The 27164-nt window shown below is 46.6% G+C and overlaps 1 protein-coding gene across 5 annotated transcripts in view; it reads right to left on the reverse strand.

The window, feature by feature from the left end:
- ABCA3 (ATP binding cassette subfamily A member 3) overlaps positions 1-27164 on the reverse strand; it is a 72912-nt gene that overhangs the window by 10186 nt on the left and 35562 nt on the right. For 4 of the 5 annotated variants that reach the window (XM_035130689.2, XM_035130693.2, XM_035130691.2 and 1 more), the window contains exons 9-29: positions 23101-23274; positions 19773-19954; positions 18290-18436; positions 18050-18179; positions 17155-17309; positions 16326-16481; positions 15882-16092; positions 14499-14649; positions 13937-14035; positions 12817-13009; positions 11424-11727; positions 10474-10747; positions 9120-9324; positions 7542-7761; positions 6136-6294; positions 5072-5244; positions 4486-4620; positions 3002-3196; positions 2000-2187; positions 1419-1589; positions 918-1105 (exon numbers count right to left, since the gene is read on the reverse strand). In XM_035130689.2, coding sequence (XP_034986580.2) covers positions 918-1105; positions 1419-1589; positions 2000-2187; positions 3002-3196; positions 4486-4620; positions 5072-5244; positions 6136-6294; positions 7542-7761; positions 9120-9324; positions 10474-10747; positions 11424-11727; positions 12817-13009; positions 13937-14035; positions 14499-14649; positions 15882-16092; positions 16326-16481; positions 17155-17309; positions 18050-18179; positions 18290-18436; positions 19773-19954; positions 23101-23274 — 3810 coding nt within the window. Of the gene's footprint in view, positions 1-917; positions 1106-1418; positions 1590-1995; positions 2188-3001; positions 3197-4485; positions 4621-5071; positions 5245-6135; positions 6295-7541; positions 7762-9119; positions 9325-10473; positions 10748-11423; positions 11728-12816; positions 13010-13936; positions 14036-14498; positions 14650-15881; positions 16093-16325; positions 16482-17154; positions 17310-18049; positions 18180-18289; positions 18437-19772; positions 19955-23100; positions 23275-27164 lie in introns of those variants that run through there. The other variant, XM_060282481.1, reaches the window with a different exon arrangement.

Below are 27164 nucleotides of genomic sequence, written 5' to 3' on the forward strand. Positions count from 1 at the left end.
TAAACAAAGTTGATTTCACGTGATGAGTGCTTTTAACTCTCAAAAGCCCTAAGTGAATCCTAAGGATCATAAACAAAGCAATAATGTTTGATCAATTAATTATACAAAACTGATTCAAAAACATTTAAACAGCTAAAAAGATTCTCCCACTTATTCAGGAGGCAGTTTTGAAATATATATATTTATTTTAATATAAAGCACATACAAACTGCTTACACACACACACACACACACACACACTAGATCCATCTGAAAATAGGCAATTAATCTATGTTCAATCATTTCTTTAATAGTGTATTCTTAAGCATTCTTTACTGCATTTGCTATTTATATACAGTGGTGCCTCGCTTAACGAATGCCCTGCTTAACGAAAGGATTTTTCGAGCGGAGCTTGCCTCGCTAGACGAATGCGTTTTACGAAAAATTTGTCTAGCGAATCGCGGTTTCCCATAGGAATGCATTGAAATTCAATTAATGCGTTCCTATGGGCAAAAAAAAAATCAAAAAAATTCAATGCATTCCTATGGGATTTGCTAGACGAATTTTTCGCTATAAGAAAAGACCCGTGGAACGAATTAATTTCATCTAGCGAGGCACCACTGTATTGTAAACCTTTATTAAAAATGGATGGAGGCATCTTCCCTTCTCTCACGCAATAGAGAGAATGCCCTCTTCTAAGACAATGTTGGTTATGAGACAACACGCATGTGCTTCATCTTGCTTCAGAATCACTTGTCACATGCAAATGTATGCAAATACATATGCAAATTCAAACACATTTGTATAGTAAAATTTGTACAAATTCAACTGATCGTTTGACTAAAACTCATTTGACTACATAAAAAAGAGAGAATTGCTTAATTTCCCGGCACCCTGATTATTATGATTTAGGTCCTCACGAGCTTGTCTGTACGTACCTGGGAAAGTCTTCTCCACAAACATTTTGAAGGCCTGAAGGTTATCCTCATCATCACTGTGGGTTTTTGCCAGCAGGGTGTACCCACTGCCAAATTTGCTCTTCAGGTGCTGCGGGCTCCCCAGGCATTTGAACTGCCCATTCACCATGATGGCCAGCCGGGTGCACAAAGCCTCACATTCTTCCATGCTGTTGAAAGGAGACAAGGATATAATTATTTATAGTCACCTTTTAAAAACAACAACAAGCCCAAAAAGTAACTCAAAGCAAATTACAAACATACTTTAAAACCAACATACAAGCCATGGAACATGCAGTTGTTGTGCAAACATGCATACAGATTGGGGGGAGATGTGATAGAGATTTCTGAAATAATAGGTGTACTGCAGCCCAAACTGTCTTTCATTAATTTTCAATGGGTTGAATAAGCACAGCCCTTTTTCTCCCTCAAGGCCCCTTCCCTTCCCACCATGCTAGTGCAGGCTAAGAAAATGAACCCAACCTGTGTGAAGTGATAATGATGGACTTCCCGCACTCCCGTGTCCTGGCAACTGCATCCCACAGTAGGCGCCTGGCAACAGGATCCATGCCGGTGGAGGGCTCATCCAGGAAGATGACAGGGGGGCCACCAATCAGAGCTATCCCCGCACTCAGTTTCCGCTTGTTGCCACCGCTGTGGAAGGAGAAGGTATCATGGACTTTGTCTGTTACAATGCCATCAAGGGATCGTTCTGCCCTGGCTGCCTTCATCCACCTTTTACCCATTAACATTGGACTTGGGGCGAGACACTAAATGAATCTTTGAATCGGCAATTAGGATTACCCCTTCTCTCGTTTTTTTAACGAGCAGCTGCATGAGGAGGAACAGGGGGTGAGAAGAAGCAACTCTTGTCCTGGGGGGGGGCGCACATTCCCTTGAGAAGTTCTCCTGCACAAGCCTCTCTGAAACAATCAGGAACTGCACAAGAGTGAGAGGAAAGCTCTCCAGCTCAGGGGTGGGTCAACCTGGTGCCAGTACAACTCTCTGGACTGGATCCACAGCAGGGGGCTGAGCTTTGGAGGCCAGCAGCTCTCCTGCCTCACCTGTACGTCCTGATGAGCTTGTTCGCATGTGGCTCTAAGAGAAGCCCTCGGAGCATGTTCTCCACACAGCTGCCAATGTAGCGCTCGGGAATCCCTCGCAGCCGGGCATACATGCTCAAGGTCTCCCTCCCGGTCATGTGATCCAAAAGGGCATCAAACTGAGGGCAGTAGCCAATCCGCTGCTGGACCTGAATGTAAACGACAGACCAAAGTCAACAGAATTGCCCGGCAACCTCCCTATTGATTGTTTCAGTGCCCCACCAAACCCAAAACAGCTGCTTCTGGACCTGCCCTTGATGAAGGTCATCCAGGCTGATCCAGTTTGCTTCTGTTAAGTGTGAGCTTCTAAGAGAGAAGCCCTGAATGTGAAACAGGGAGGCCACAGAGCCTGGCACCCACCAGCGACTATAGGGTTGATTCCAGGGTTTGGAGGGGGTGCAGGTCTGGTGACAAATATAAGTAAGGAATCCAGTTTGTTTGTATAAAGCAGAAGGAGCTGCAGAATAGAAGTGACAGCCAACAACTTGGAAAAAAAACCACGATTGGACAAATTCATGGAGGATAGGACTTATCAATTGTTTCTAGCCATGGTGGCCTTGTTCCGCTTTCACTGTCGGAGGCAATATGCCTCTAAATACCAGTTTCCAGAGATCACAAGTAGGGAGAGTGCTAATGTGCTCATTGTATTTTTTTTATCAATTGCATTTATATACCACCTCCCCCCCCCAACTCAAGGTGGCATACATAGTCTTGCCCTCCTCATTTGATCCCCGCAACAACCCTGTGAGATAGGTTAGTCTGAGAGGCTGTGACTCTCACCCAGTGAGCTTTATGGCAGAGTGGAGATTCTAGCCCAACTCTCTAGCCCATACTGGCTCTCTCATGCCCGCCTTGTGGGTTTCCCAGGGGCATCTCAGAGGCCACTTTGACGACAGGATGCTGAATTGAGATGAGGTCTTTAGCCTGATCTAGCAGGGCTCATCCTACTGTTTCAACCCTTACCTTCTTGATGTTGGCCAGGATGCTGTGCCCATCCACATAGGCGTCTCCCGATGTGATGCTCTCATCCCCCGTCAGCATCTTGAAGGTGGTGGTCTTCCCTGCCCCGTTGAAGCCCAGAAGCCCAAAACACTCTCCTTTGTTGACTGCCAAGGATATTCTGTCCACAGCCAGGCATGAGTCCCTGTTGCTGTACACCTGGAAGAGCAAAACAAACAAACAAACTGCTTGGTTGCAAGTGTCGGGTCAGCCGGGGGCAGGAATGATCCACAGGCATAATGCAGGAACAAATCCTGCCCGTCTCTCCCATCAGCGTTCAGCACGCAGCTCTAGCGAGTTCCAACAGCCCTTCCCGACAATTTATTACGACTCATGTCTTGGAGACACTGATCACATATTCAGAGTCCAGCAGAGATAAAATGCAGACGAAGCCAGGCTGAGGTTGTGTACTAAAAGCTACTTTATTAAGCATAAGGCAGAACAAAAGAAAAACATGTCTCCTCTTGCTGAGAGAAGTCCGAAGGAAAAACCCAAAACAAACGGAAACAGAATACAGCAAACATCCTCTCCCGTGATTCCAACAAACTTTGCTGGAATGCATAACACAGGCATGTGACCTGCACAGTGAGAGGAATAGAAACCTCCTCATTCCTCCCAAAGAAGTGATGCCATAACTTGTGTGACTGGTGCCCACTGGGACTGGTAGGGTGGAAGGCAGGGAGACCAACAGCAGGTGGAGTCAGAGTAACAGGAAGAGCCACCCCTTGATTGGAAGAAGCTGGGTGGGGAAGTGGTGGGAGGTGGCTGAAGGCAAACTGAAGTTGTTGGGGCAGTGCCCCAATTGCCCTAGTGGACCAATCTCCACTGTTATCTCCCCACTTGGAGATGGGACTTCTTCCAGAAGTTGGAAGGACAAGACTCCCTCAATCTAGAAAAGTGAGGGGCAGGTGGAGGGCACACCAGCAAAAAATCATCCCATATTGCCTCCAACTAGGAGTATAAATAAATGAGAATAGTGGTCATGTTGTGGTTGTTTGGGGCCTGGCTAGTCTTACAGCCTTGAAACTGGTCTGATTTGGTCACATCTACACCATACCTTTAAAGCACTTTTAACACACATGGCGGTGGGCTTTTTCACTGACAGGACCAGTGTTGCAGAATCCCCTCCCTGTTCAAGAGGCCCCCATCGGTATTGGGATTCTGCTGGCTCCTGAATACGCACTTTTCAGGAAAGCATTCCTCTGAATTCGAACTTCCTGACTTAATTGTTGTAATTGTTTTTAGCTGTTTTTATTGCTATGCTTTTAAACTGGTTTGTTTCATTGTGTTTTAATGATGTGTAGCATAGTACAATTGATTTTATACTGGTAAACTGCTTAGAAGCTAAATAATAATAATAATAATAATAATAATAATAATAATAATAATAATAATAATAATAATGTCTTCAAAGCTTTAGAAACCACATAGAAGGGTCAGAAGCTTACCTTGGTAAGCTCCTTGATGACTAAGGGACTGTTCAGTGATGAAAGGGATGCGGTTGGTGACTCCAAAACCTTCTTCCTCTCATCTGCAACATCTCGGTCTTCTGGAAGGACAGGGACTCGGTTCAGCAGCATCATCTGTTGTAGAAAAAGCCAACAGAAAGTAGACGGTGAGCATACTGCAGTAATGCAAGATTCTGGCACAGCTGAGCAAGTAATTAGCCTGGTTCACACATAATACTAAGCCAGGCATACCCAAACTTTGGCCCTCCAGATGTTTTGGACTACAATTCCCATCATCCCTGACCCCTTGTCCTCTTAGCTAGGGATCATGGGAGTTGTAGGCCAAAACATCTGGAGGGTCGCAGTTTGGGGATGCCTGTACTAAGCCATGGTTTGTTTACTCAACTACAACTTAACCATCCAAAATGGTTTCTCGGAAGCTTGGTTTGTTTTCCAGCTGGTCCTGCCTTGTGACTTTGTAGCTTGATTAATAACTTACACTGTATACACAGCCCACTGGGAAGCTTGGCTTACGCTTACAGTTCTGTCAAACCAGGAAAGCTTCCTCCTTCCAGGAAATCCTTACCCACTTCCGCCTCCGATGCACGTTGCAGACAAGGTTCTTCAGTCTCCAAAGGATGTTGGTCTCAATGAGGAAGAGGAAGATGAGGAACACGAGCCCCTGTACAGCCATGGCAGTCAAGTATTTGCCAATCCCTGGGCTCTCCCATGCAAAGTAATTGGTTTGGAAAGTAATATCTGGAATGGTAGGATAGAGGAGAGAGAGAGATAAAAAAAATACTGAAGGCCACTGTCCAATCCCAAACAAATACTTTTAACTCCCCAAATCCCCTCACAGAGCTACAATTTTCACATGGTCTAATCCTTCCCCTGCCCACCCCCCTAATATTCTTAAGAGGGTCTCTTATCTCTCCAGTCTTCAGAGAGTAGGGGAGAAGTGGGGAGGCAGAAAAGGGTCCTCCTTTCCTTCCACTCTGCAGTTTTAATCTGAAATCTTAGGTGCAGTACTGCTCTCAGAGGTCAGAAACTGCTTGCGCTAATAAAATCCCCTGCTGCAAAGTGCACCTAGAACAATGGGAGTTCTGAACACTGGATAAGATGGACACGGCTGATAACAGCAGCCCTGTTTAGATCTTTCTCTTCTGCAGTGCCTGAACATCAGGACATGGGTAACACTGAATATGCACAATGGAAGGGAAGCAGTGAGCTTGATGCAAGGCTGTTGTTTTCAGTGGCAGTCCTGTGTGTGTGTGTGTGTGTGTGTGTGATGACTGGCATCTAATGCCCTTTTAAATGTGTTGTGGAAGGGAGGATTATTGGGTTATCTTTGTCTTTACTATGAATTTTGAGTTTTTTATATCGCAATTTATATTGTGAACCACCTTGAGATCTACGAGTATAGGGCGCTATGTTGTGTTGTTGTTTAGTCGTTTAGTCATGTCCGACTCTTCGTGACCCCATGGACCAGAGCACACCAGGCACTCCTGTCTTCCATTGCCAAATTTAATAAATAGTAGTTGTAGTAGTAGTAGTAGTAGTAGTACATTTTGACTAGCCGCAGAAGCCATAATAATACATTTTGACTAGCCGCAGAAGCCAGAGACGAAAGGATGAATTCTGGATACTCACTAAACACTTTGCAGACAAGGAGAGACTCGATCGACGAGGTGCAGAACTGAATGAACTCATAGTTCTGGTAGAATTTGCTGATGCTTTGTCCCAAACAGTAATTGGGCAGGATTAAGAAGATTTTATCCAACATCCTTGAGAGATCCACCATTCCAAGTTCTGGAAGACAAATGTGGGAAGGTCAGGGAAGTGGCCTTTGATAGTCAAGTATATTAATGAGTCTGCCCTGTTCATACATAGAGGGTGGCTATGCTTGTGTCTAATAATTCTTTTTCTCCTCCTCCTTTTTACATCAGGCTCTTTCTTCTTCTGCCCAGTTCTAGGACCTGGGATGTGTACTTTAAAAAACAGAGCACAGTGATTCTGAAAACAATGACAATTAAAAACTTTTTAAAAAGTAGTTAAACACATTCTTCCATCCAATGATCTGAGGGTTACCGGGAGCAGGATTTTGCAGCCACCAAATTGGTGAGTTTGAAAACAAGCAAGGTTTTCAAATTCATCCTGAAAGTTAATGATAGGGACACCTCACTAGGGAGGGCGTTCCACAACTGCGGAGACACCAGCAAAAAGGCCCTGCCATGAGTCAGTGCTAACCAGGCAGCCCTGGTTGTGCCATCTCCAATCTTAGTTGTGATAAAACTTTAGTATTTGTAGGTGTTTTGCTTTTATGAGGTTGGCTTATATACTTGCATTAGCCATTAGGAAGGGACATAATTATAAATATTTTAAACAAACAAACAATGAATGTTAAAATGTATTCCTGATGGTGTCAAAGCTGGACATTCACCAGGGCCCCACAAGATCAAAAGAAGGCCCACCATGCTAACAGCGTTGCCATTTCCACCTTGTAGAGAGTATCAAATATCAGATATAGCCTTAGATATAGCTCCTCCAGACTGGTGTTTATATTGCAAATGTATTCTGCAGCATGGCCCTAACACAATAAAAGTGTGTTATGGGTGGGTTTGTTCTGCTTTTTTAGTTGTGACAAGGCTACCTCATTTATTGCTGTCCAGAGGGGCAATAGTACAATGAAAGTGGGACACACACCCTCGCCCTAAACCCCAGATCCTTCGTGGTATGAAAAGTTATAGGAGTTCAGCAACATATTGGGGAATTTTGCACTGATTGGGAATGAAGCAGTATGACCGCCCCAAAACTTTCTCAGGCACAAACAGCATTGGGGGGGGGGGAGGCTCACATATGACTAGCCCAATAGCATTATTAGCACAAATTGTCATTGAAAGGATGCCTGGAGTTTTCCTGCCTCTTCCAGGTTAAGAGCGCCATGCCCTGGAAACAGCACTGACTGAAATCACTCTTTGTGTGCACAAGAGTATTGTTGATACTAGGAAACGCGTTCAGCAACAGGGATTTGGGGGGGGGGTCCCCAGATCCCTTACCTTGAATGCTCATGATTGTAACTGCTAGGAAGCTGGCTGTCCCTGAGAAGATGTTGAAGATGGTGAGGCGTGTGTAGGCCGTAGAAGCCACAGAGAAGAAGAAGCTGAGCAGATACATGAGGGGGATCGTGGCCCAGCCGTAAAGGAGGAAGATCTGCATCACATCAACAAGGTGGTTGTCCTGGGTGAAGGCTTTCACGTCAAAGGCTTGGAATATTACCTGGAGGGACAAACCAATGAAACCGGGGGGGGGGAGGTGTATTTCAGCAAAAAATGCACACTAAAACACTTATTTTAGGGGGGAGAAGTTCATACTATTTAAACATTATTTTGGTTATGGGGTTTTTAATTGCAGGAGAATGGGCACATACAAGACTGAGATGAACTAGAAAAGAGTTTGACCCATTCATCCCTGTCAGGTATAGGGCTTTCCCATTCCTGATTCTTTTAACTGAAGATCATGCAACCAGACAGTTTGAAGGGATCCTGAAGGTCATCCAGGTCAACCCTGGAACTGCAGATGCCTGAAACTGAGTTTAGGATTTTCTGCATGCAAAATGTGATATCTGTCACTAGCCCGGGTTGGGACTGGTATGAGCACCATGGCTATAAGAGCAGCAGCAGGAGGCGGCGGCGGCGGCGTATGAACTTACACCTGTTAGGAATAGTCAGCGTTCCTTTGCTTGAATGTTCAGCTTTCATTGTGGGGGGTGGGAATGATCTCTAGGATTCTTTTATCGGAGGTGGGTGTGGGTGGGTGGGATACATCCAGGCAGTATTCTATCCAATTGCTAAGTAAATGAGGTTTTGATTCAATTTTTAATGATTGGTTCAGTCACTGATTTACTTAATCTAATAAACATAAACAAATCAGAGTGTTTGAACTTATGTTTTGCTGGTTTGCACTGAATAATAATAATAATAATAATAATAATAATAATAATAATAATTATTATTATTATTTATACCCTGCCCATCTGGCTGAGTTTCCCCAGCCACTCTGGGCGGCTTCCAACAAAACAGAACATTAAAATGCAAAAATCTATTAAACATTAAAAGCTTCCCTAAACAGGGCTGCCTTCAGATGTCTTCTAATGCTCTTCCCCACACAAATCTAGAAAACAGGAGCATGAGAAGTTGCCTTACATTGAGTCAGATCATTGGGTCCATCAAGTTCAGTATTGCCTACACCAGGGTTTCCCAAACTTGGGTCTCCAGATGTTTTTGGACTAGAATCCCTGACCACTGGTCCTGCTAGCTAGGGATGATGAGAGCTGTAGTCCAAAAGTAGCTTAAGACCCAAGTTTGGGAAGCCCTGGCCTATGCTGAATGCCAGTGGCTGACCAGGATTCCAGATAGGGAGTCTCCCCCAGCCCTATGTGAAGATGCTGGGCATCAAACCTGGGACCTTCTGCATGCAAAGTGGATTTCTACCACTGAGCCAGTTTGCTTATGTGCCTGATTAGCATGCCCCGCCCCCTGCCCCTCTGCTGGATTCTTTCAGCATACATCTCTTGGTGCATTTTTGCCAAACCACCGGCAAAGAACCTCTTGGGGACTGCAGCTGAGCTGACTTACCAGCATGAGCACACAGGGCGTGAGGTAGTTGATGAGGTCCCACAGGAGGGCCGAGAGCCAGAAATTGACGACATAGACCCCGCTGACAAACTGGACGTGCTTGGCCTTGATGGCCCTCTCGCTGACGAGCAGGAGAGCGAAGGTGCTGGACAACGATGCCATTCCATATAGCAAGTTGATTGCAATGGCGAAACCCGTCTGGCCTCTGATGGGACATTAAAGACAGCAAGGTGAGCAGGACCAGGGCTGTTTATTTGGAGGAGGAGCCCACCTACCCAAAAGGCTTAAGGCAGGCAATGGCAAGAGCAAGGAAAGAGTCAATCAGGGGTTTTATAATGTAGAACAGGCATCCCCAAACTTCAGCCCTCCAGATGTTTTGGACTACAATTCCCATCTTCCCCAACCACTGGTCTTGTTAGCTAGGGATCATGGGAGTTGTAGGCCAAAACATCTGGAGGGCCGCAGTTTGGGGATGTCTGATGTAGAACAACTACATCCTAGGAACTCCAGCGCAACAGGGTGAGCAATTGGCAGGCCCTGGATCAAGTCTAGCTCATGAAGTCTAGCACTTTCTCCATGTCTTCCCAATCCAAGGGGTAAAGGCAGGTGTGCAGGGAGCAGCAGGTATGAGAAAGGGATAAAGCCAGATTTCACCAACCAGCTGCCCATTGGACGCCATTGGGACTCCAACTCCCATCACCCCCAACCAGCAGGGATGATAGGATTTGGAAGTCATCCAGAGGGCACCAAGCAGGGGAAGACTGGAATAAGCTCTACTGGGGGCGGGGGGGCAATCCCCCTTCCCATCCTTAAAAGGACCCTCTGGAAGAACATTTCTATGCTGCTATTTCAGCCTAAAGGCGCCCAAAGCAGTTCACAAAACAATTTATAAACAAAACACAATTAATACAGGACAAAGTAATAATAATAAAAAGACAACGATTCATCACCATTTATACTAATATCAGGAAAGTCATCTCTTCAGGTGCCAGGCCTTGCATAGCCAACGAAACTGCAAGTGCCATGTGTAAGAGAGGGTGGTAGTGACAGACTCGAGGGAATCCTGAGGTTTGTACGGGGAAAATTCACGGAGAAGGGGGGAAAGGAACTCTCCAAAAACACCCCAAAGAGGACTGAGTATGCCCCGTGGGGCATGGAATGCTGGCTGACTGCTGGGAGGGAAATGGAATAGAGTCGCAGGAGAGCTGCTCTCCAAGTGGCAGCCTCAGAGGGTTGTTGTAAGGCTAAAAAGAGAGGCGAGAGGACTCTTTGGAGGAAAGGCAACACAGTATATAAAGGAATTAAATAAAGAGTGAATTCATCATTGTTTAAAAGAGAGGAAGAATCAACTCACTCCATGAGCTGGTCCTTCGCGGTCTCTGTTGTGTTGCGGGGCTGTGGGTAGTTAGCCACGGAGATGGAAGCATTGGGGTCAACCAGCAGCTTCAGCAGGGCGTTGTCAACCAGGAGAAGGGCTGCGGCAGACGAGTGGAACGCCTGGTTGTTGAAGAGAGCCGTCACCTTCACTAGATCCCCGGTTTCTTCAAAGGAAGCTGCCGCAATGTAGCGCTCGTTGAAGGCTCCTCCTTCTTCAGCTGCTCGAGAAATCAGGTATTCCTGCAGGTCACCTGCAACAACACCTTTGGTCAATGCAGCAGGCCTCCTAAGTGGGCCTTCCGTTGGCCGATCAGATGCCATTTGAGATGAGCCGTTAGGAGATATCGTGTTTAGTGGAGGAAGGTTTTCTCTGCAACCCTGAGGTCTAGAAACTTGCTGTTTGAACAGAAACCTGGGATTTCCAGGAAACCGACAGGTGCCGGAAGCTGGAAACTAGGCCAAATTTTGGCATGACCTGAAGCCTCGAGTAAAGCAGAATATCTATAAATAATGTACATGAACAGCCTACTGACGGCATCTTGTTTTTAAGACTCCAGCAGCCCCAAAGTTGGTTGGGTGTTTAACATTACATGGAAGTCTATCTTCCTCCTCTTTTTGCTCCCTTACCCTACACTCTATGTGAGACTTCCCCCCCACAAGCTTCCACCCTAATCCCTTGCTCCCCAGTCTCCCTATCTGCCAAATGTACCAAGGCAGGCACACACCAGTTGCAATCATTCTCTCCCCTCCCCCTTCCAGCATCTACTTTGATTTTGCCATATCCCAGCTGCTAAGCCACAGCAAGCATTTCGGCGGCAGCTCCTATTTGTTCTCCTGCAAACACAGAAGATTTGGAGCACCTCTTCTTGCTGAAAGGGCTTAAAAACAGACTAAATATCTGTTCTCTGCCTTGGTTCGGCTACTCACCCACTACCTCCAGTGGCCCTTGGTGCTGAGAGTCCACGATATCCTTATACTGCTCTCCTAGTCTCTGGGCCAGGGTGGATTCTTGGGAGACAGAAAAGGGCACTGTAGTCTGTCCATATGGATTTAAGGTCATCTTGAGCAGGGAAGAGTCTCGTTGGCCTGGAAAGGTCTTGGCCACAATCAGGGCGAAGGCAGTGAAGATCAGAGGCACCAGGAACTGCGCTGCCACCATCTTCCAGTTGCGCCAACTGTAGACGGCCCTCTTCATAAACATGGCATAGAACTGCTGGCAGCAGAGGTAGAACTAGGAAGACAAAGAGCAGGCTAAGGATAGTGATAAGGTGGATCCCCTTGGAAGGTTAGATAAACTTGGATATCAACAGGACATTGTTGCTGTTATTATTTATATGCAGGCAGTGACCATTCCCTGTGGGGGTTCCACTCCTAGCCCCCACGTGTGTCGGTAGAGCATATATAAGCACATACCAACTCTGTCCACATTCTGCCTTCTTCTGAGTACAAAGGACCTGCACATCAGCAATCACAAATCCATTGGACACCATCTGTATTTTCTTTGTATACTGCTTCAACGTAAAAGCCTTTAAGTGGTTTACATAAAATATACTCTAACTATTATCAATAAAAATTGAAGTATTCCCTCTTTTCATTTAATTTTTTAATTAAAAAAAATAGTGGTGTTTTTAAAACTACAAAGCCATTCTTGGAGATGTTTAAGTACACAGTTGCGCCTAATACTTCCAAGAAATTTCACACCAGCCGACAGTAAGCAATATTATGATGACTGCTTGACAAAGTCACCCGCGCCGAATTTGTCTGGCTTTGTATATGTATGTAGCAATAATGAACATTCATTTAGTTCATATACAGTGGTAACTCCAGTTGTGGACGGGATCTGTTCCGGAGGTCCGGTCGGATCCCGAGGTTTCTGCAACCTGAGGACCGCTTCTGTGCATGCGGCGAAACCCGGTCAAATACTACTGGGTTTGCCACTTTCGCATCCTGAAGTTTACATATCCAGAGGTTACTGGAGGTACTACTCTATTTGCAAAAGCAGTTTGAGCATGTGAAGAACCATGGGTGAGAATTTTAGTCAAATGTAAAATCAGGCAGTTATCCTAGAAACAATGATCTTCCCAGGAGGCTGTCCAGTGTCCTTGGTGCTCTGGCTAATGGTGGAGGCTGGATTCAACTTTAGGAATAATTAGGAAAGGGGCCGGAAATAAAACTCCTCATGGCCACATTTGGGGTACTACACATTCAAGCCACGCAGTATGGCGAGTTCCATTTTTGTCAACAGCCACAAGTAATCAATGGCCATGTTCACAAGGGCTGGCAGGTCCCCACAGCACCGGAGCAACCAACCAGAGCTCACCCCCGTGTTCAGCTTGATGTTGGAGCAATCTTCCGTGATCAGAGCCCCGCTGTCATCCGTCATGTCAGTCATCCCACTCAGGCTGCTGGAGTCATCCATGGCCCAGTCGTTGGATCGCCGTTCATGCTGGTACTGCAAAGCTGGCAGCTGGATGGCTTGGATGTCCATGCTGGAATCAACCAGCTTGCCAACTCTGAAAGGAAGAGAGTAAATCCATGTAAGCGAATGTCATCGGCATTAGGTGGGGTTTGTGGGTTTTTTAATAAAAAGAAAATTAAGTCACCCCAGAGGTTAGCTTCCCAACAACCTCAGTGTCATACCTGTATGCAAGTTTTAGCAATGAACCTCTTGTGGAAGCTCACTTGCAACATTTCTGAGTCATGCGCAATGTTCTGGACCCATTTCTGGTTGAAGCAGAAATGGGCTTTCACAGTTTGAGCAGAGTATGCATTGGGCAGGTCTGATTGGTTGCCCCTTGCTTCAATCATAGAACAACCCTCCCTCTTTTCAAAGCATGGCTGTGCATGATGCTGATTGATCAGCTGTGATGCCAATCATGAAGCCACTGTCCCTCCTTCTCTGTGCTTCCCCCCCCCAAATTGTACCAAAAGGTGGCAGCGCATGTGGGTTGCTCATCTGATGTAGAGGGAGAAGGGAGGGCAGGTTCCTCAGACTGCAGAGAAACAGGGATTTGACCAGAAGTTCACGGCATTGACCCATAATTTGAGGAGAAATGTTTTTGTGAAATTATTCCCACCACTGCCAAATTTTGTTTTGCCAAATCATTTCATCATCTTGTTTACTTGGGCGCAAGTCCCAATGAGCTCAATGGGGGTTTCTTCCAAACTGCACTGTTAATAGGCACTGTTAATCTCAAATTCCCTCCCCCTCCAAAATAATAATAATATATAGCATGGGGCACCTGTTGAACTTTTGGGTCTGCTTTTGAACAAAATATCTTTGAGCCGCTGCAAGACAAGTCTTATTACAAAAAAGAAGAAGAGGAAAATACACCCGAATCTTATTTCAGAAAGAAATTAAATCCAACATGTTTTAACTCGCACTTAATCCTGCTGAAAGAGCATATTTACCTTCCTTGCTAGTTTCCCCAATGCCTTACCTGAGAAAAACTTCCTCCATAGTGGTGACTGAAGCTCCATAACTGGCAATGCCCAGCTCTTCCCGCCGTAACTCCAACTCTGTGAACAGAGCCTCAAACCTGGAAAAGCAGCAGGAAACAGGAAAGATCTTCAGCATTCTAAGCGTATTCCTAACACTCCATTATATTAGACAGAGGAAGTGCTTCCTACCCCCTTTGGACAAAGGCCTGTAACCTGGGATTCTTGTGGGGGAGTGGGGAATATGCTTTCAATGGACTTTCAATGTACGATGAACACACAATAGTTTACCAGCTGCTGGGAAAGCAACTTGCAAGGCAGTTCTTGCCAGCCCAATTTCACAATTTGGCCACACCCACTCTTGACACGTGATCCTTGGGAGGGTGAAGTCTTCGCCTAGAGAAAGTGAGCTCTCACTGGCTTAGACACACACCCCAAATTTGCAAATGCTTGAGAGAGCCCCGGCACTGCAGTTTCACAAGAGACAAAGCTCCCACACCGGTGGCGAACCTGGCAAGCCATCTTCAGTTTGCCCTCATCAGTTGTTGCAGAGGGTGACACTACCTGTGCGTACTCTCTTTGGGGAGGATAAAGGACAGCTCTGCCCCAGCGTTGCTCTCCAGGGTGGCGTTGGGCACACAATGATAGATGAGGCGGGAGATTTCGCCAAGGTTGCAGCACGGCTCCTTCACCATCACCATGTGGTATCCTGCACCTGAAAGGGAGCAGATGGAGATGTGGGGGAAGGGAGAGAAGTGCGGGAGAAGAGAAGAGATTTTTGTGTGCACATAGGAAGCTGTCTCACGCTGAGGTTGCATTTAATTTGCTCCACTTCCCTGACATTTTACCTAGCTGTTAATTTCCGCATTATGTTTGAGCTTTAATGTGATGTAAAAGCCACTTCTGGAAAAACTAATGGAATGCAGTGATTTCTTTGCTGTTTGATTCCTTTAAAAAACTGTCTGTGCCCCCCTTAGCCCCTAAAATCACTAAAGTGGTGAGATTTGGGGCAGGATATTGGCATTACATCAAGTAAGAAAACTAATAAAAAGCATAAAAATAAAAATAAAAATGGATATTGGCATACAGTTCTTTCCTGCCTTCTTCATGGGGGAATCATGGGGGGACAGAAGCAGGTATGTGTGGAAAGGGTTGGGGAGGAGCACTATTGTCCAATTATGTTGGTTCTTGTGTCACTGCACATCCACTTGGCATGAATTTAATTTAGTGTGACATGTCGGTATATCAGTAAAAAAAGCCACAGTTCCACAACAGGCACAGCAGTGTGAAAGAGACATTGGAAAACAAGAGAGAAGCGCTAGCATGATAATCAGGAAAATGAACGAAATATTTCCCATGTCTGAATGTACCAGACTGTTGCTCCATCTAGCATAGCATTGTCTAATAGTACTGCCTGGCAGCAGCAATCCAGTGTCTGAGACAAAGGATCCTTCCCTGCTTGGAGATGCTGGGGATTAGATCAGGCATAGGCAAACTCGGCCCTCCAGATGTTTTGGGACTACAACTCCCACTGGTCCTGTTAGCTAGGGATGATGGGAGTTGTAGTCCCAAAACATCTGGAGGGCCGAGTTTGCCTATGCCTGGATTAGATCATAGAAATACAAAGTTGGAAGGGGCCACAGGGGTCATCTAGTTCAACCCCCTGCAATGCAGGAATCTTTTGCTCAATATGAGGCTCAAACCCACAACCCTGAGATTAAGAGTCTCATGCTTGAACATGGGACCCTTTGCAAGCAAAGCAGATGATCTACCACTGAACTCCATCCAGTCCCCAAGAAGCATTCAGGAGTGTTCAAACTACATACCAACAGGCTGCCCTGCAATAACAATTGCTATGCTGAAATTGCCAGATGCCTGACAGGTTTTTATTTTAATTTTAATGCAGAATATACACAAACCATTGGTGAGGGCACTGATTCTCCTTACCGTATTTACGCTTGAGAAAGAGCGAAGACCCACAGCACTGGAGCTCCCCCTTAGCCATAATCGCAATGCGGTCGCCCAGCAGATCTGCTTCGTCCATGAAGTGTGTGGTGAGCAGGATGGTGCGGGTGCTCCGCTGCTGCTGCAGAAGCTCCCAAGTGGCCCGGCGAGAAACCGGATCCATGCCTGAAGTTGGCTCGTCTAGCATCACCACCTAAACGGTGCCGAGAGAACAGGCCTCATTGCAAGGAGAAACGCAGCCGGTGTAAGAGATGAAGGGAGCATACCCAGAATACAGAAGAGAGACAGCGTGGTGCAATTGTTAGAGCAGCGGTGGGCAACCTGAAGCCTGAGACCTAATTTCATGCAGTGGCAGGGGGAAATGGAAGCAAAAGGGGTGGCAGAAAGAATAACGAAGAAAGAAAACAGAGGACTCTCAAGACTCACTTTGGAATCTCCAATGAGTGCGATGCCAATGGAGAGCTTCCGTTTCATCCCCCCAGACAATGCTTTAGACAGGGAGAAGCGTTTCTCCTGTAGGCTGAGGATGTGCAGGATGCGGTCAATCTCCTCTAGACATTTCTCTGCAGGAAAACCTTTCAACTGAGAGGAAATGGAAATGGAAAAAGAATGGAAAAAGAGTTAGCACATGGATTGACAAAAAAAATATTTTTGCTGCTGCTGTTTTCATTTAAACCAGGGTTGGGGAATGTGTGCCCCATTCCTAGCTATTGGTCATGCTGGCTGGGGCTGATGGGAGTTGGAGTCAAACAGCATCTGGAGGACCAGAGATTCCTAATCCCCAGTCAGACAAAAAGCTTAAAAAAAACCTGAACAGCTTTCTAGTCCCTGTAGTTGACAACTGCTGACCCCAGATTCTTATTGCACTTTGTCCACATTGTGGCATCAGCCTGAATCAATGCCGTACACAGGAAAAGCTCATGTGTGCATTCACAAGCCCAAGAAATGTGCATCCATCATCTGCATCTCCCTCCAGCCAGAGAGATAAGCCTGGTATTTGTACGGCCTTCACTTTTACAGAAGATTGTCATTGCCGGTGTTCTAAGTGAGAATATACACCATTCATTTAATGTAGGGCAAGCATCCCCAATCTCGGCCCTCCCAGATTTGGGACTACAATTCCCATCATCCCTGACCACTGATCCTGTTAGCTAGGGATGATGGGAGTTGTAGTCCCAGGGTATCTCCTGAAGAGTTGCACCACACTATGTAACAAATGATAAAAAGAAGCCTTGCAACATTTATCCGAGATTACCGCAGAGTAGAAGTACAGGTGCTCTTCCACTGTCATTTGGTCAAAGAGGACGTCATGCTGAGGGCAGAGGCCAAGACTTTTTCGAATCAGATTCATGTCCTGGGAGATCTCATAGCCATTGATGTATGCTTGGCCACTTGTTGGAGGATACAGTCCTGGGGAAAAGGAACAGCCTACAGATTAGTGGCCAGCAGATTAGATGGATCCCCTAAAGTCTAAGAAGGTTTAAAAGGCATTTTATAGTATCCCTGCCAAAACTGTCCACAACTCTCTCTTGGGTGTATCCAATCCTAGTTTGCTGCCTGTGTGGTACATAACTGAATCTCAACCATTTCAAACCCTGTTAATTGCCTGTAACCTATTATCACGTGGGGGTTGTGAATTCCCACATTTTGTAGGCAAATATAGCACATTTCTGTACATTATCTTCATTAATATTTTCCTTTTTATGCACACTTGTTCCTAATAGATGCATTTTTGTAAATATAGTCTTGACTCATTATTCAGGCTCAGCGTGATGATGATGATGAGGAGCCTAGGAAGCTCCTTTTGGTCCCTCTAGAGCAGGCATAGGCAACCTTGGCTCGCCAGATATTTTGGAACTACAACTCCCATGATCCCTGACCACTGGCCCTGTTAGCTAGGGATCATGGGAGTTGTAGTTCCAAAACATCTGGAGAGCCAAGGTTACCTATGCCTGCTCTAGAGGGACCTTTTGGTCCCTCTAGTTCAATATTGTCTACACTGACTGGCAGCGGCTCTCTGGGGTTTCAGGCAGGTAATTTACCCCAGTCCTACCTGGAGATGCTAGGGATTGAACCTGGGACCTTCTGCATGCAAAGGAGATAATCTACCACTGTCCCTTTCCAGCCTAGCCCCAACAGCCCAACCTTACCTGTGAGCATGGACAAAGTCGTTGTCTTCCCAGCACCATTGTGCCCCAGAAGCACTGTGATTTGCCCTTCGTACATGTTCAGGGTCAGGTCCCGTACGGCTTCCTTGGCTTTGTTCCCCACCTTGAACACCTGAGGACAGCCAAGCAAGAAGTATACAGAAACAGGCATTCAGATGCTCTTTCCATAAGCTGCAGTCGCACAACTCAGCTTTCAGAGTGCAGCATCCCAGAAGAACCTACCTTGGACAGGTGCTTAATTTTGATCCCTGAAACAAGGTTCGATGGCTCCTCTTCTATGTACTGGCTTTTCAGGGCCTTCTCTGGGTCTTCTTCCTCTTCTTTCTCCTTTCCCAGCACTGTCTGAGGACTTCCACACCAATACGAAGGCTAAGGAGAGACAAACTGGGAGGCTCTTATTGTTGCCAACAACTGGAGTTTGCCAAATATTTCAACTGATGGGCTGAGGCAGCTTTTTCAGCCTGAGGGCCACATCCAACCTGGTGTCCTCCAGATGTTTTGGACTACAGCTCCCATCAGCCCCAGCTAGCATGATGCAAGAGTAAGAATGAGCATCAGGGATTCATGAATAGTCAATATTCATTTTAGCTATCCATAGATACCAAATGGAGCTCACATATGTCCACTTGGTCAAATCAGGAAGCCTGGTAGCAGCTGTCTATCCAGGGCAGCTGTCTATCAGCTCCATCTGGTATGCAGGCTGAGACCCTACCTGCCAGAGTGGTGCATGCTCTAGTTATCTCTCGCTTGGACTACTGCAATGCGCTCTATGTGGGGCTACCTTTGAAGGTGACCTGGAAACTACAACTAATTCAGAATGCGGCAGCTGGACTGGTGACTGGGAGCGGCTGTCGAGGCCACATAACACCAGTCTTGAAAGACCTACATTGGCTCCCAGTACGTTTCCAAGCACAATTCAGTGTTGGTGCTGACCTTTAAAGCCCTAAATGGCCTCGGTCCAGTATACCTGAAAGAGCGTCTCCACCCCCATCGTTCTGCCCGGACACTGAGGTCCAGCGCCGAGGGCCTTCTGGCGGTTCCCTCGCTGCCGGAAGCCAAGTTACAGGGAACCAGGCAGAGGGCCTTCTCGGTAGTGGCGCCCGCCCTGTGGAACGCCCTCCCATCAGATGTCAAAGAGAAAAACAACTACCAGACTTTTAGAAGACATCTGAAGGCAGCCCTGTTTAGGGAAGCTTTTAATACTTAATAGATTATTTTAATATTCTGTTGGAAGCTGCCAAGAGTGGCTGGCAAAACCCGGCCAGATGGGTGGGGTATAAATATATTATTATTATTATTATTATTATTATTATTATTATTATTATTATTTCACTAGTCCCGAGATAGTAAAACCAGGTGTCCAGGTTTGGGTGACAAACTAAGTTTCTCTGCATGTGTCTTCACAGCTATAAGATCTAGAAATGTGAGTTTTTTTGGTGGGTTTTTTTTCTAATATAAAAATAAAATAAAAGTCAAACCCCACCACAAACGTTCCATTTCTCAGTTCCACAACTTGTTCTTTTTTTGTGCTCCTGAGAATCGTCACAGCATACCCTGAGCACTGGACTCTTCCCCGTTACTAAGCTTCAGATGTTTTTGATTACCACTTGCGAGTTGTCGTCCAAAGCAACTGGAGAGAGCAGGTTGGCAAAGGCTAGGCTACAGAACAGCTGGTCATTGGGAGAGAGAGAAGCACAGGACTCACCATCAAGAAGAAGTACCAGGGCTGGGGGATGCCATACTCTCCTGGGAACACGGCCTCCACATACCAGGCCACCAAGCCATACAACACTGAGTCCAGGAGTAGCATCCCTAAGACGTGAGCCACAGTGAAGTTATCGTCCACGCTGACTGGTTTCAGAAGGTCCCTCCACTGCACCCCAGTGCCTGGAAAACAGAAATATCTGTTTTGCATCCAACAGTGCAAAGTGAAAGCAGGCTGCAGCCCTTGTGAGGCTGCTAGCATTACTAAGACCTGAAAGGTGAGGGGCCAGGGTAGGGAACAAGACATCCCTTTCTTCTGACCCTCTCCTCCCGAATTAGGGATCCCAAAGTTGTTTTTGTTTTAAATACTTAATGCTACACCACTGTGGAGGATATTAACTAGCCGGTTTGGAGTATACAAGAAATATTTCAACACAACAAAACATTCGTATAGCTCAGGCATCCCCAAACTTCGGCCCTCCAGATGTTTTGGACTACAATTCCCATCATCCCTGACCACTGGTCCTGTTAGCTAGGGATCATGGGAGTTGTAGGCCAAAACATCTGGAGGGCCGAAGTTTGGGGATGCCTGGTATAGCTCATTCTGAGTGTCCGAACCACACTGCATGCACTATGTGGGGTAGCTTTGCAACCATCTTATGAGGTAGTTCAGTATGATGGTGGATTAAGAACCTAAGAATATGAAAAGAGCCTGCTGGATCAGGCCAATGACCCATCTAGTCCAGCACCCTGTTCTCAGTGGCCAAACAGAAGCTTGTGGGAAACCAGCAAGCAGGATTCGAGCACAGGAGCCCTCCCCCCTCCTGCAGTTTCCAGCAACTGGTATTCAGAAGCATTTCTGCCTCCAACCATGGAAACAGAGCGCACAGACATTGTGATTATTGCAGATAAGGACCTGAGACAGGGTGGGTGGCGAAGAAGAAGATGGGGACAAAACTAGGATTAGTTGCCATGGGCTCTGGCTCCACCTGCTGTTGAGCTGCTTGCCTTCTGTCCTGCCAGTCCCAATGGGCACCGGCCGCCACTGATTGTGGTGGATACTTGCAGACTTTCAGACCTGATCCTCCCTTGATCCTTCACACTCCAACATCTGCCTCCGAGAGAGCCTCCAGGCCATCACCTTACTTACTTCAAGTCCCTCCCCAAAAACAGTTCTTCCAGGAATCCTTTAGACAAGGGGCAGTCAACATGGTAACCTCTCATCAGCCCTGACCATCAACTGTGCTGGTGGGAGTGGGTGGGGATTTGAACCCTGGTCTCCCAGGTCCTAGCCTGACACTCTACCCACCACAATGGCACAGGTGATTCCAACAGGCATGTCTATCAGCTGACGGGCTCATGACTGTGTGCTGGCAGTCACACTCCTCTCTGCTCCCACACCTGACATCACCTGTGACATCAGGTGCTGGGGAGGTGGCAATGGTTTTGAGGAAATGGCTGCACCAGCTAAACTTTCCCCCCTGTTTATCCCTGCCTCCTTTATTCCTCCCTGTTCTTTCCCTGTATGTGTTTTTGACTGGAAACCTCTTGGAGTAGATACCTATCAAACCTGTTCTTTGCAGAGCACCATGTACACAGAAGACACTTATAAATAAATAAAATATGCTGCACTTTTGTTTGTGGTTTTTTCCAGGAAAAAGAAAGAAAAATTGAAGAAATATTCAGCCCGCTTTTAATTCCAGCCAGAGCAGGAACAACAAGAGTATTGCAGCTGAACAAACATTTACCAATTGCTCAATAACCAGCTGGCAAGTCATGTGAGTTGGTCTCACACTGACTCCTGCTTGTAAGAGATACAGAAACAGATACAGAACCCAGCCCAGGACAAACCTATGGCTGCCGTGTCTCCTAATGATAGTTAGGCAATTCACACCGTGGGTGAATACATTCTTTCGCAGAGTACTAATCTCACCACCCCGTTTTTGGAGCTAATCATGACCAACGCTGCAAACAATCAACATTTCCTGCCATTCTGTTATGGTACAATCTGCATTAATACAATTAAATTCCAACTTTCCTCCAAGGATATCAAGGTAAATGCTCCAAGGGGACACACAGTGAGCTACATAGCTTAGTGGGGATTCGAACCCTGGTTTCCCAGGGTCCTGGGTCCAGCATTCTAACCACCACACCACACCACTCTGGTTGCTGCACCCCACGCCATGCCATAAGGACGTAAAAAGAGCCTGCTGGATCAGCCCAATGGCCCATCTAGCCCAGCATCCTGTTCTCACAGCGGCCAACCAGATGCCTGTGGGAATCTGAGCACAATAGCACTCTCCTTTCCTGTGGTTTCCAGCAACTTGCATTCAGAAGCATTGCTGCCTCCAATTGTGGAGTAGAGCTGGGCAACATCAGCTTTTCAGCATCGAGGTATATCACCAGCTAAACAAGCTGCACTGGCCTCAGCCTATGAGGCGCCGGGTGAAATTGCTGCAGCTCTCACCACGGGAGCTGAGGAGGTTTCATCCCAGTGCCTAGCAGGCTGGGACAAAGCAGCTTCTTTGTATGGCTCAGCTGGGGCTCGGGAGGGCTGGGGGGTCCTTTAACTGCTCGGGTGAGGGGAGCAGCAAGCGCACACTCCTCAGCCAAGCAGTTAGAAGATGCAGAGGGAGGAACAAGCTGTATCGGCACATCGCTTATGTAGCTTTTTTCTCCCTCTGCACAGTATGAGGGCAGAGTGGGATGGCGGTTTCACTCAGCTAGTGAAACAGCCACCGCTCCCAAGTCCCTCTGATAGCAACACTCGCTGGAAGAAGTCATTAGCATAGGGCCAGGCATCCCCAAACTGCGGCCCTCCAGATGTTTTGGCCTACAACTCCCATAATCCCTAGCTTACAGGACCAGTGGTCAGGGTAGATGGGAATTGTAGTCCAAAACATCTGGAGGGCCGAAGTTTGGGGATGCCTGGCATAGGGACTCAGGAGTGGTGGTGGTTTCACCAGCGATATACCACTGAGTGAAGCCGACATCGCGGTCTACTCATATCGGTCCTGGACAATATATTGATATATTGCCGAGGCCTACTGTGGAGGCAGAGCACTGACATCACGGCTAGTAGCCATCTAGTGTCTTATCCTCCATGAACTAGTCCAATCTTTTTTTAAAAAAAACCACCCAGGTTGGCAGCCACCATTACCTCCTCTGGGGCAGAGTTCCATAGTTTAACGATGTGCATTCCTGCACGTGCACCAAGAGCAAAAGCAGCTCAGCTGTTTCTGCCGGAGGAGGATTTGCATCCACAAAAACTGGCAGCCAGCCAAGAGGGTGGGATTCTCGCCTGGTCAGTAGCATCCTAGCCAACTCACCTTTCCCTTCGAACATGCCGATCAACTGTGCTCCCATAGCCATGGCGACGTTGGAAATGAGGCACGACGAAAGCTTCTGGTTGTGTGTCATCGTGTCGTAGCGTGGGGAGATGAAGAAGTATGGAATGTAGGAGAAAAAGTAGAGGAAGCCCCCAGCAGCTGCCGCCACGTTTGCTGGGAATGCAAACGAGAGAGACAATATTCAGAGAAAAGGATTCATGTGCACTAACAAATTCAGTAGGAGCTCTTTGTTTCGTGGAAACCCAACTCGCGGCATCGAAGCCAGTGTATGAAGGGAGGGGCAAAAGAGGGCCATGCAGTCCTGACTCCTAGGCTCCTTAAACTGTGGCAGAAACTGTGGAGGAAAGTGCAATACAAAGGGGGACCTGCAAAAAAGTTTTGCAGCATGGAGTAACCCTGCTCAGGACCCCAGCAAGATAATGCCTTTTCCCTGGACCCTCCATTGCAGTCTCCTTTCCCTTCCCTGATTCCCCAAAACAGTCAGTCAGCATTCTGTGTACACTGAGCATGCTCATTACTTCTATATGTGGTTCCAACCCCCTGCGCCAGACTTATATGTCTAAATCTCTCTTTTAAAAAAAAGTATATATATATATATATATGGTGTCTATAATAACCTTTCCGAGAGTATCACTTCAGACTGAAGGTGGGGCAGTCTGAACATGATTTGAACACTCTGCCAAGTTAGAGGTCAAAGAGAATAACAATTACCAGACCTTTAGAAGGCATCTTAAGGCAGCCCTGTTTAGGGAAGCTTTTAATGTTTGATGGATTTCTGTATTTTAATATTTTGTTGGAAGCCGCCCAGAGTGGCTGGGGGAACCCGGCCAGATGGGCGGGGTATAAATAATATATTATTATTATTATTATTATTATTATTATTATTATTATTATTATTATTATTATTTATTATTATTATTATTATTATTATTATTATTAAAACACACAGAAAACTCTCTGCATTTGGAAAGCTAGCACATCAAGGAGAAGGCCAGCCTCAAACTCTTCTCCTTGACATACTCACATTCCATATGCAGAGAATCTTTAGACTGGATGCACACTTGACACACATTAAACTGTAGGTTATCACTGTTTATATAATATGTAACAATATTTTTGTTTAACTTTTTCATCTGTTAAAAATGAGCAAAGCGCAATTAAAAATGGCATCGCTTTTGTGATTTGATGTGCAATGTTTTCTACTAAGAAGAAAGTGTTGTTAATGCACAATGACAGGTACATTAAACTTGCAAACCTCAAATGAATTACTGTCTGCTTGGCTGGAAGGTTTCAGTATAAAAAAGCATCCAAATGAAAAACTGTTGCATGGGTGGGCTGAACAAGGGTCTGCGTCTGCATTCCCACAGTGACAAACTTGTTCACTGTGCTTACGGTAGTCACATCCCACCTCTTCCAGAGGCGCAACTCTGAAAACCAGGGGCAAACAAGATTTTCAAGTTTTACAGGGACACACTAGACCTGGCTGTTTTTCACTCTGCAATCTGCTCCTGGCATAGTCACTGCTTAGGCCTCAAATTTCTGGAGTTGCTTTTGACATGTACCGTGTTTCTCATAAAATAAGATGCCCCTATAAAATAAGACATGGCAGGCTTTTCACGAGTTGATTAAATATAAGACATACCCCAAAAAATTAGCCATAGTGAGGGGGCAGGTCTGGCAAGGAAAGGAAGGCATTTAAGCACCTTCGGAAGAGCCGGCAAGAGGCAGCAGCGCGCTTGCTGGCGGCCTTCTTTTCATGCCACTCGCAGTGGCCGCCTTCGCCACCACCGCCGTGTGTTTTGCGGGGGTGGGGGCTTCCCGACGATCAGCTGAGAGGCGGGCTGATCGGGCGCTTCTTCGCCACTGCCGCAGCGCTCAGAACGCTCGCCCCCAGTCGCTGCCTCTCACCAGGCTCTTCGTGCTGCGCTGCGCTTCCTGAAGCAGCTCCCGTGCAGCCGCCTCTTGCCGGGCCCTCCACCGCCGCTTCTCTCACAGCCGCCTCTGCGGCTGCTTCCTGCTCCGCCAACGTGGCCATGCTCCTTGGATCACGGCGTTTCTTCTGCTTCCCAGCAGCACGCAAATGGGAGGGCAGCCTTGCCGTTTTTATTTTCTGCCCCCCGGCTCTCCCCAGGTCCCGCGCGGCGCGTGCTGCCGGCTCTCACCGGGTCCCGCTGGGTTGGGGCTTGGCACAGCGCACTGTTGCCGGCTCCCACTCGAAAAAATAAGACATTCCCCAAAAATAAGCCACCGTGGGGATTTTTTGAGGAAAAATAAATATAAGATGGTGTCTCATTTTATGAGAAACACGGTAAACATTGCAATCCATTAAACTGCCAAAGGTGGGGGGTGGGGGTGTTGCTGCTGGCACCTTCAACAGGGACTAGCTGCATTTGCAGCTGATCCCAGTGGGACTTCCAGGTACAGGGTACAAATCTTGATTTAGCAGGGACTAGCTGCACTCAGAAAAAGGACACCTACCAAATCAGGAGCCTCGTCATTAAAGGGTTGGCTTAGAGAGCATTACAATAAAATTTGTTGTGCTCAAAGTTCTAGTTTTCTTACTCCCTACATATAATTGCATTTCCTCCCCTTACAACTTGTGCTTTAAAGCTGTGATCCAATTAATACCATAACTATGCCATGGGGGGGGGGCAGGGAGAACAAAGCTCAAAGCCTCCTGATGTTTCCACAGGCAGCTGCTTCAAATGCTGAAGAGGCAAGCCTCATTTCAGATTTGAAAGTGGAAGGGTGGCTTGCCTCTTCGGAATGCAGTGGCTGAGTCAAAGAAACCTCTTGCTCTTTGGCATCTTCCTGTGCTATGATAACTGAGGCCTTGGGACTAGTTGAAAACACACCAAGGACTAGCGGTGGTTCCCAGGGCAGCACTTACGAATTCCTCTGAAAGGAAGCCACAAACAGCTCCTCTTCCTTGGTATTCTCCACCCATACACCCCACTTCAGAATTGAAGCCAATTAAAAAAAACAATGTATGTTAAATCTGGCTACTTTGGAATGCTCAATCCTAGCAATACCATGATCCAATCTCAGGGACCATTCTCCACTCTGTTTTTTGGCACTGCAGGGGAAAAAAACATTGATGGGAGTGGGGATGCATATTGTTGCAAAGGAGGGAAATTCAGTGTTATCAGCTACTGCGGGAAACAGAATACTGGACTAGCTAAGCCTTTGGTCTGACCTATAGGGCTCCTTTCTCATGCTTTATTCAGGGGGAGAAAGCTGAGCCTACTATTCAGCAGTACAGTAGCAAATACTATACGTGCATGGATATTATTGAGACCTCCCAATTCATGGATTCACTTCTAACCCAATATGTGAGGGTGGTGAAGCAAAAGGCCATCAAGGGACACAACAGTTAGTTTTGCAAAAAAACCCTAGAAAATAAATAAATCCTGAGCTGCTCTGATGCCTGAAATAGCAACTTGATCTTCACAAATGAGCAGGGGAAGATTCTGCAGTCCCAGTGGCAACAAGCACTATCGACTACTAATCGAGCTGCCATGGGAACCATGGCTAAGTTACATGCAATGGGTAACCCAAGCTCCTTCCCTGCCTGCAACAATCCTGTATCTTGAGCAGGCCAAAGTAGTAGAAGAAAAAGGCATGTGTTTTTAGGTTTGCAAAGAGGCAGTCCACACCCCTGGGGAATTTCCACTCAGCTGCTCGTCTGTTATCAGCTATCATGCACATCACTGATGCTCCTGCATAACCTCATAATTAGCATTTCAAATCCAGAATATGACGAGACAAAGCGCCACCAGCTTCCTGGCCTTATGATCACCCTGGGAAACTAGGAGGGGGAAATTGCCAGGCCAAAAGCAAAGCAAAGCAAAAACAAAACAAAACAAAACAAAACAGAACATGGCTTCTTGTACTTTCAACTTGGAAGCAATAAAGCAGTGGAATGCCGCACCAGGGGGCTGAATAAACAGGAGTTAACTGCCTCTGCAACTTAAGAGCACAGCCCTACCCATATCTGCTCAGAAATAAGTCCTACGGGATTCATTTCGGAATACCTACAGATA

Source organism: Zootoca vivipara, chromosome 14, assembly GCF_963506605.1.
Source record: "Zootoca vivipara chromosome 14, rZooViv1.1, whole genome shotgun sequence".
In the NCBI taxonomy this organism is placed as follows: domain Eukaryota; kingdom Metazoa; phylum Chordata; class Lepidosauria; order Squamata; family Lacertidae; genus Zootoca; species Zootoca vivipara.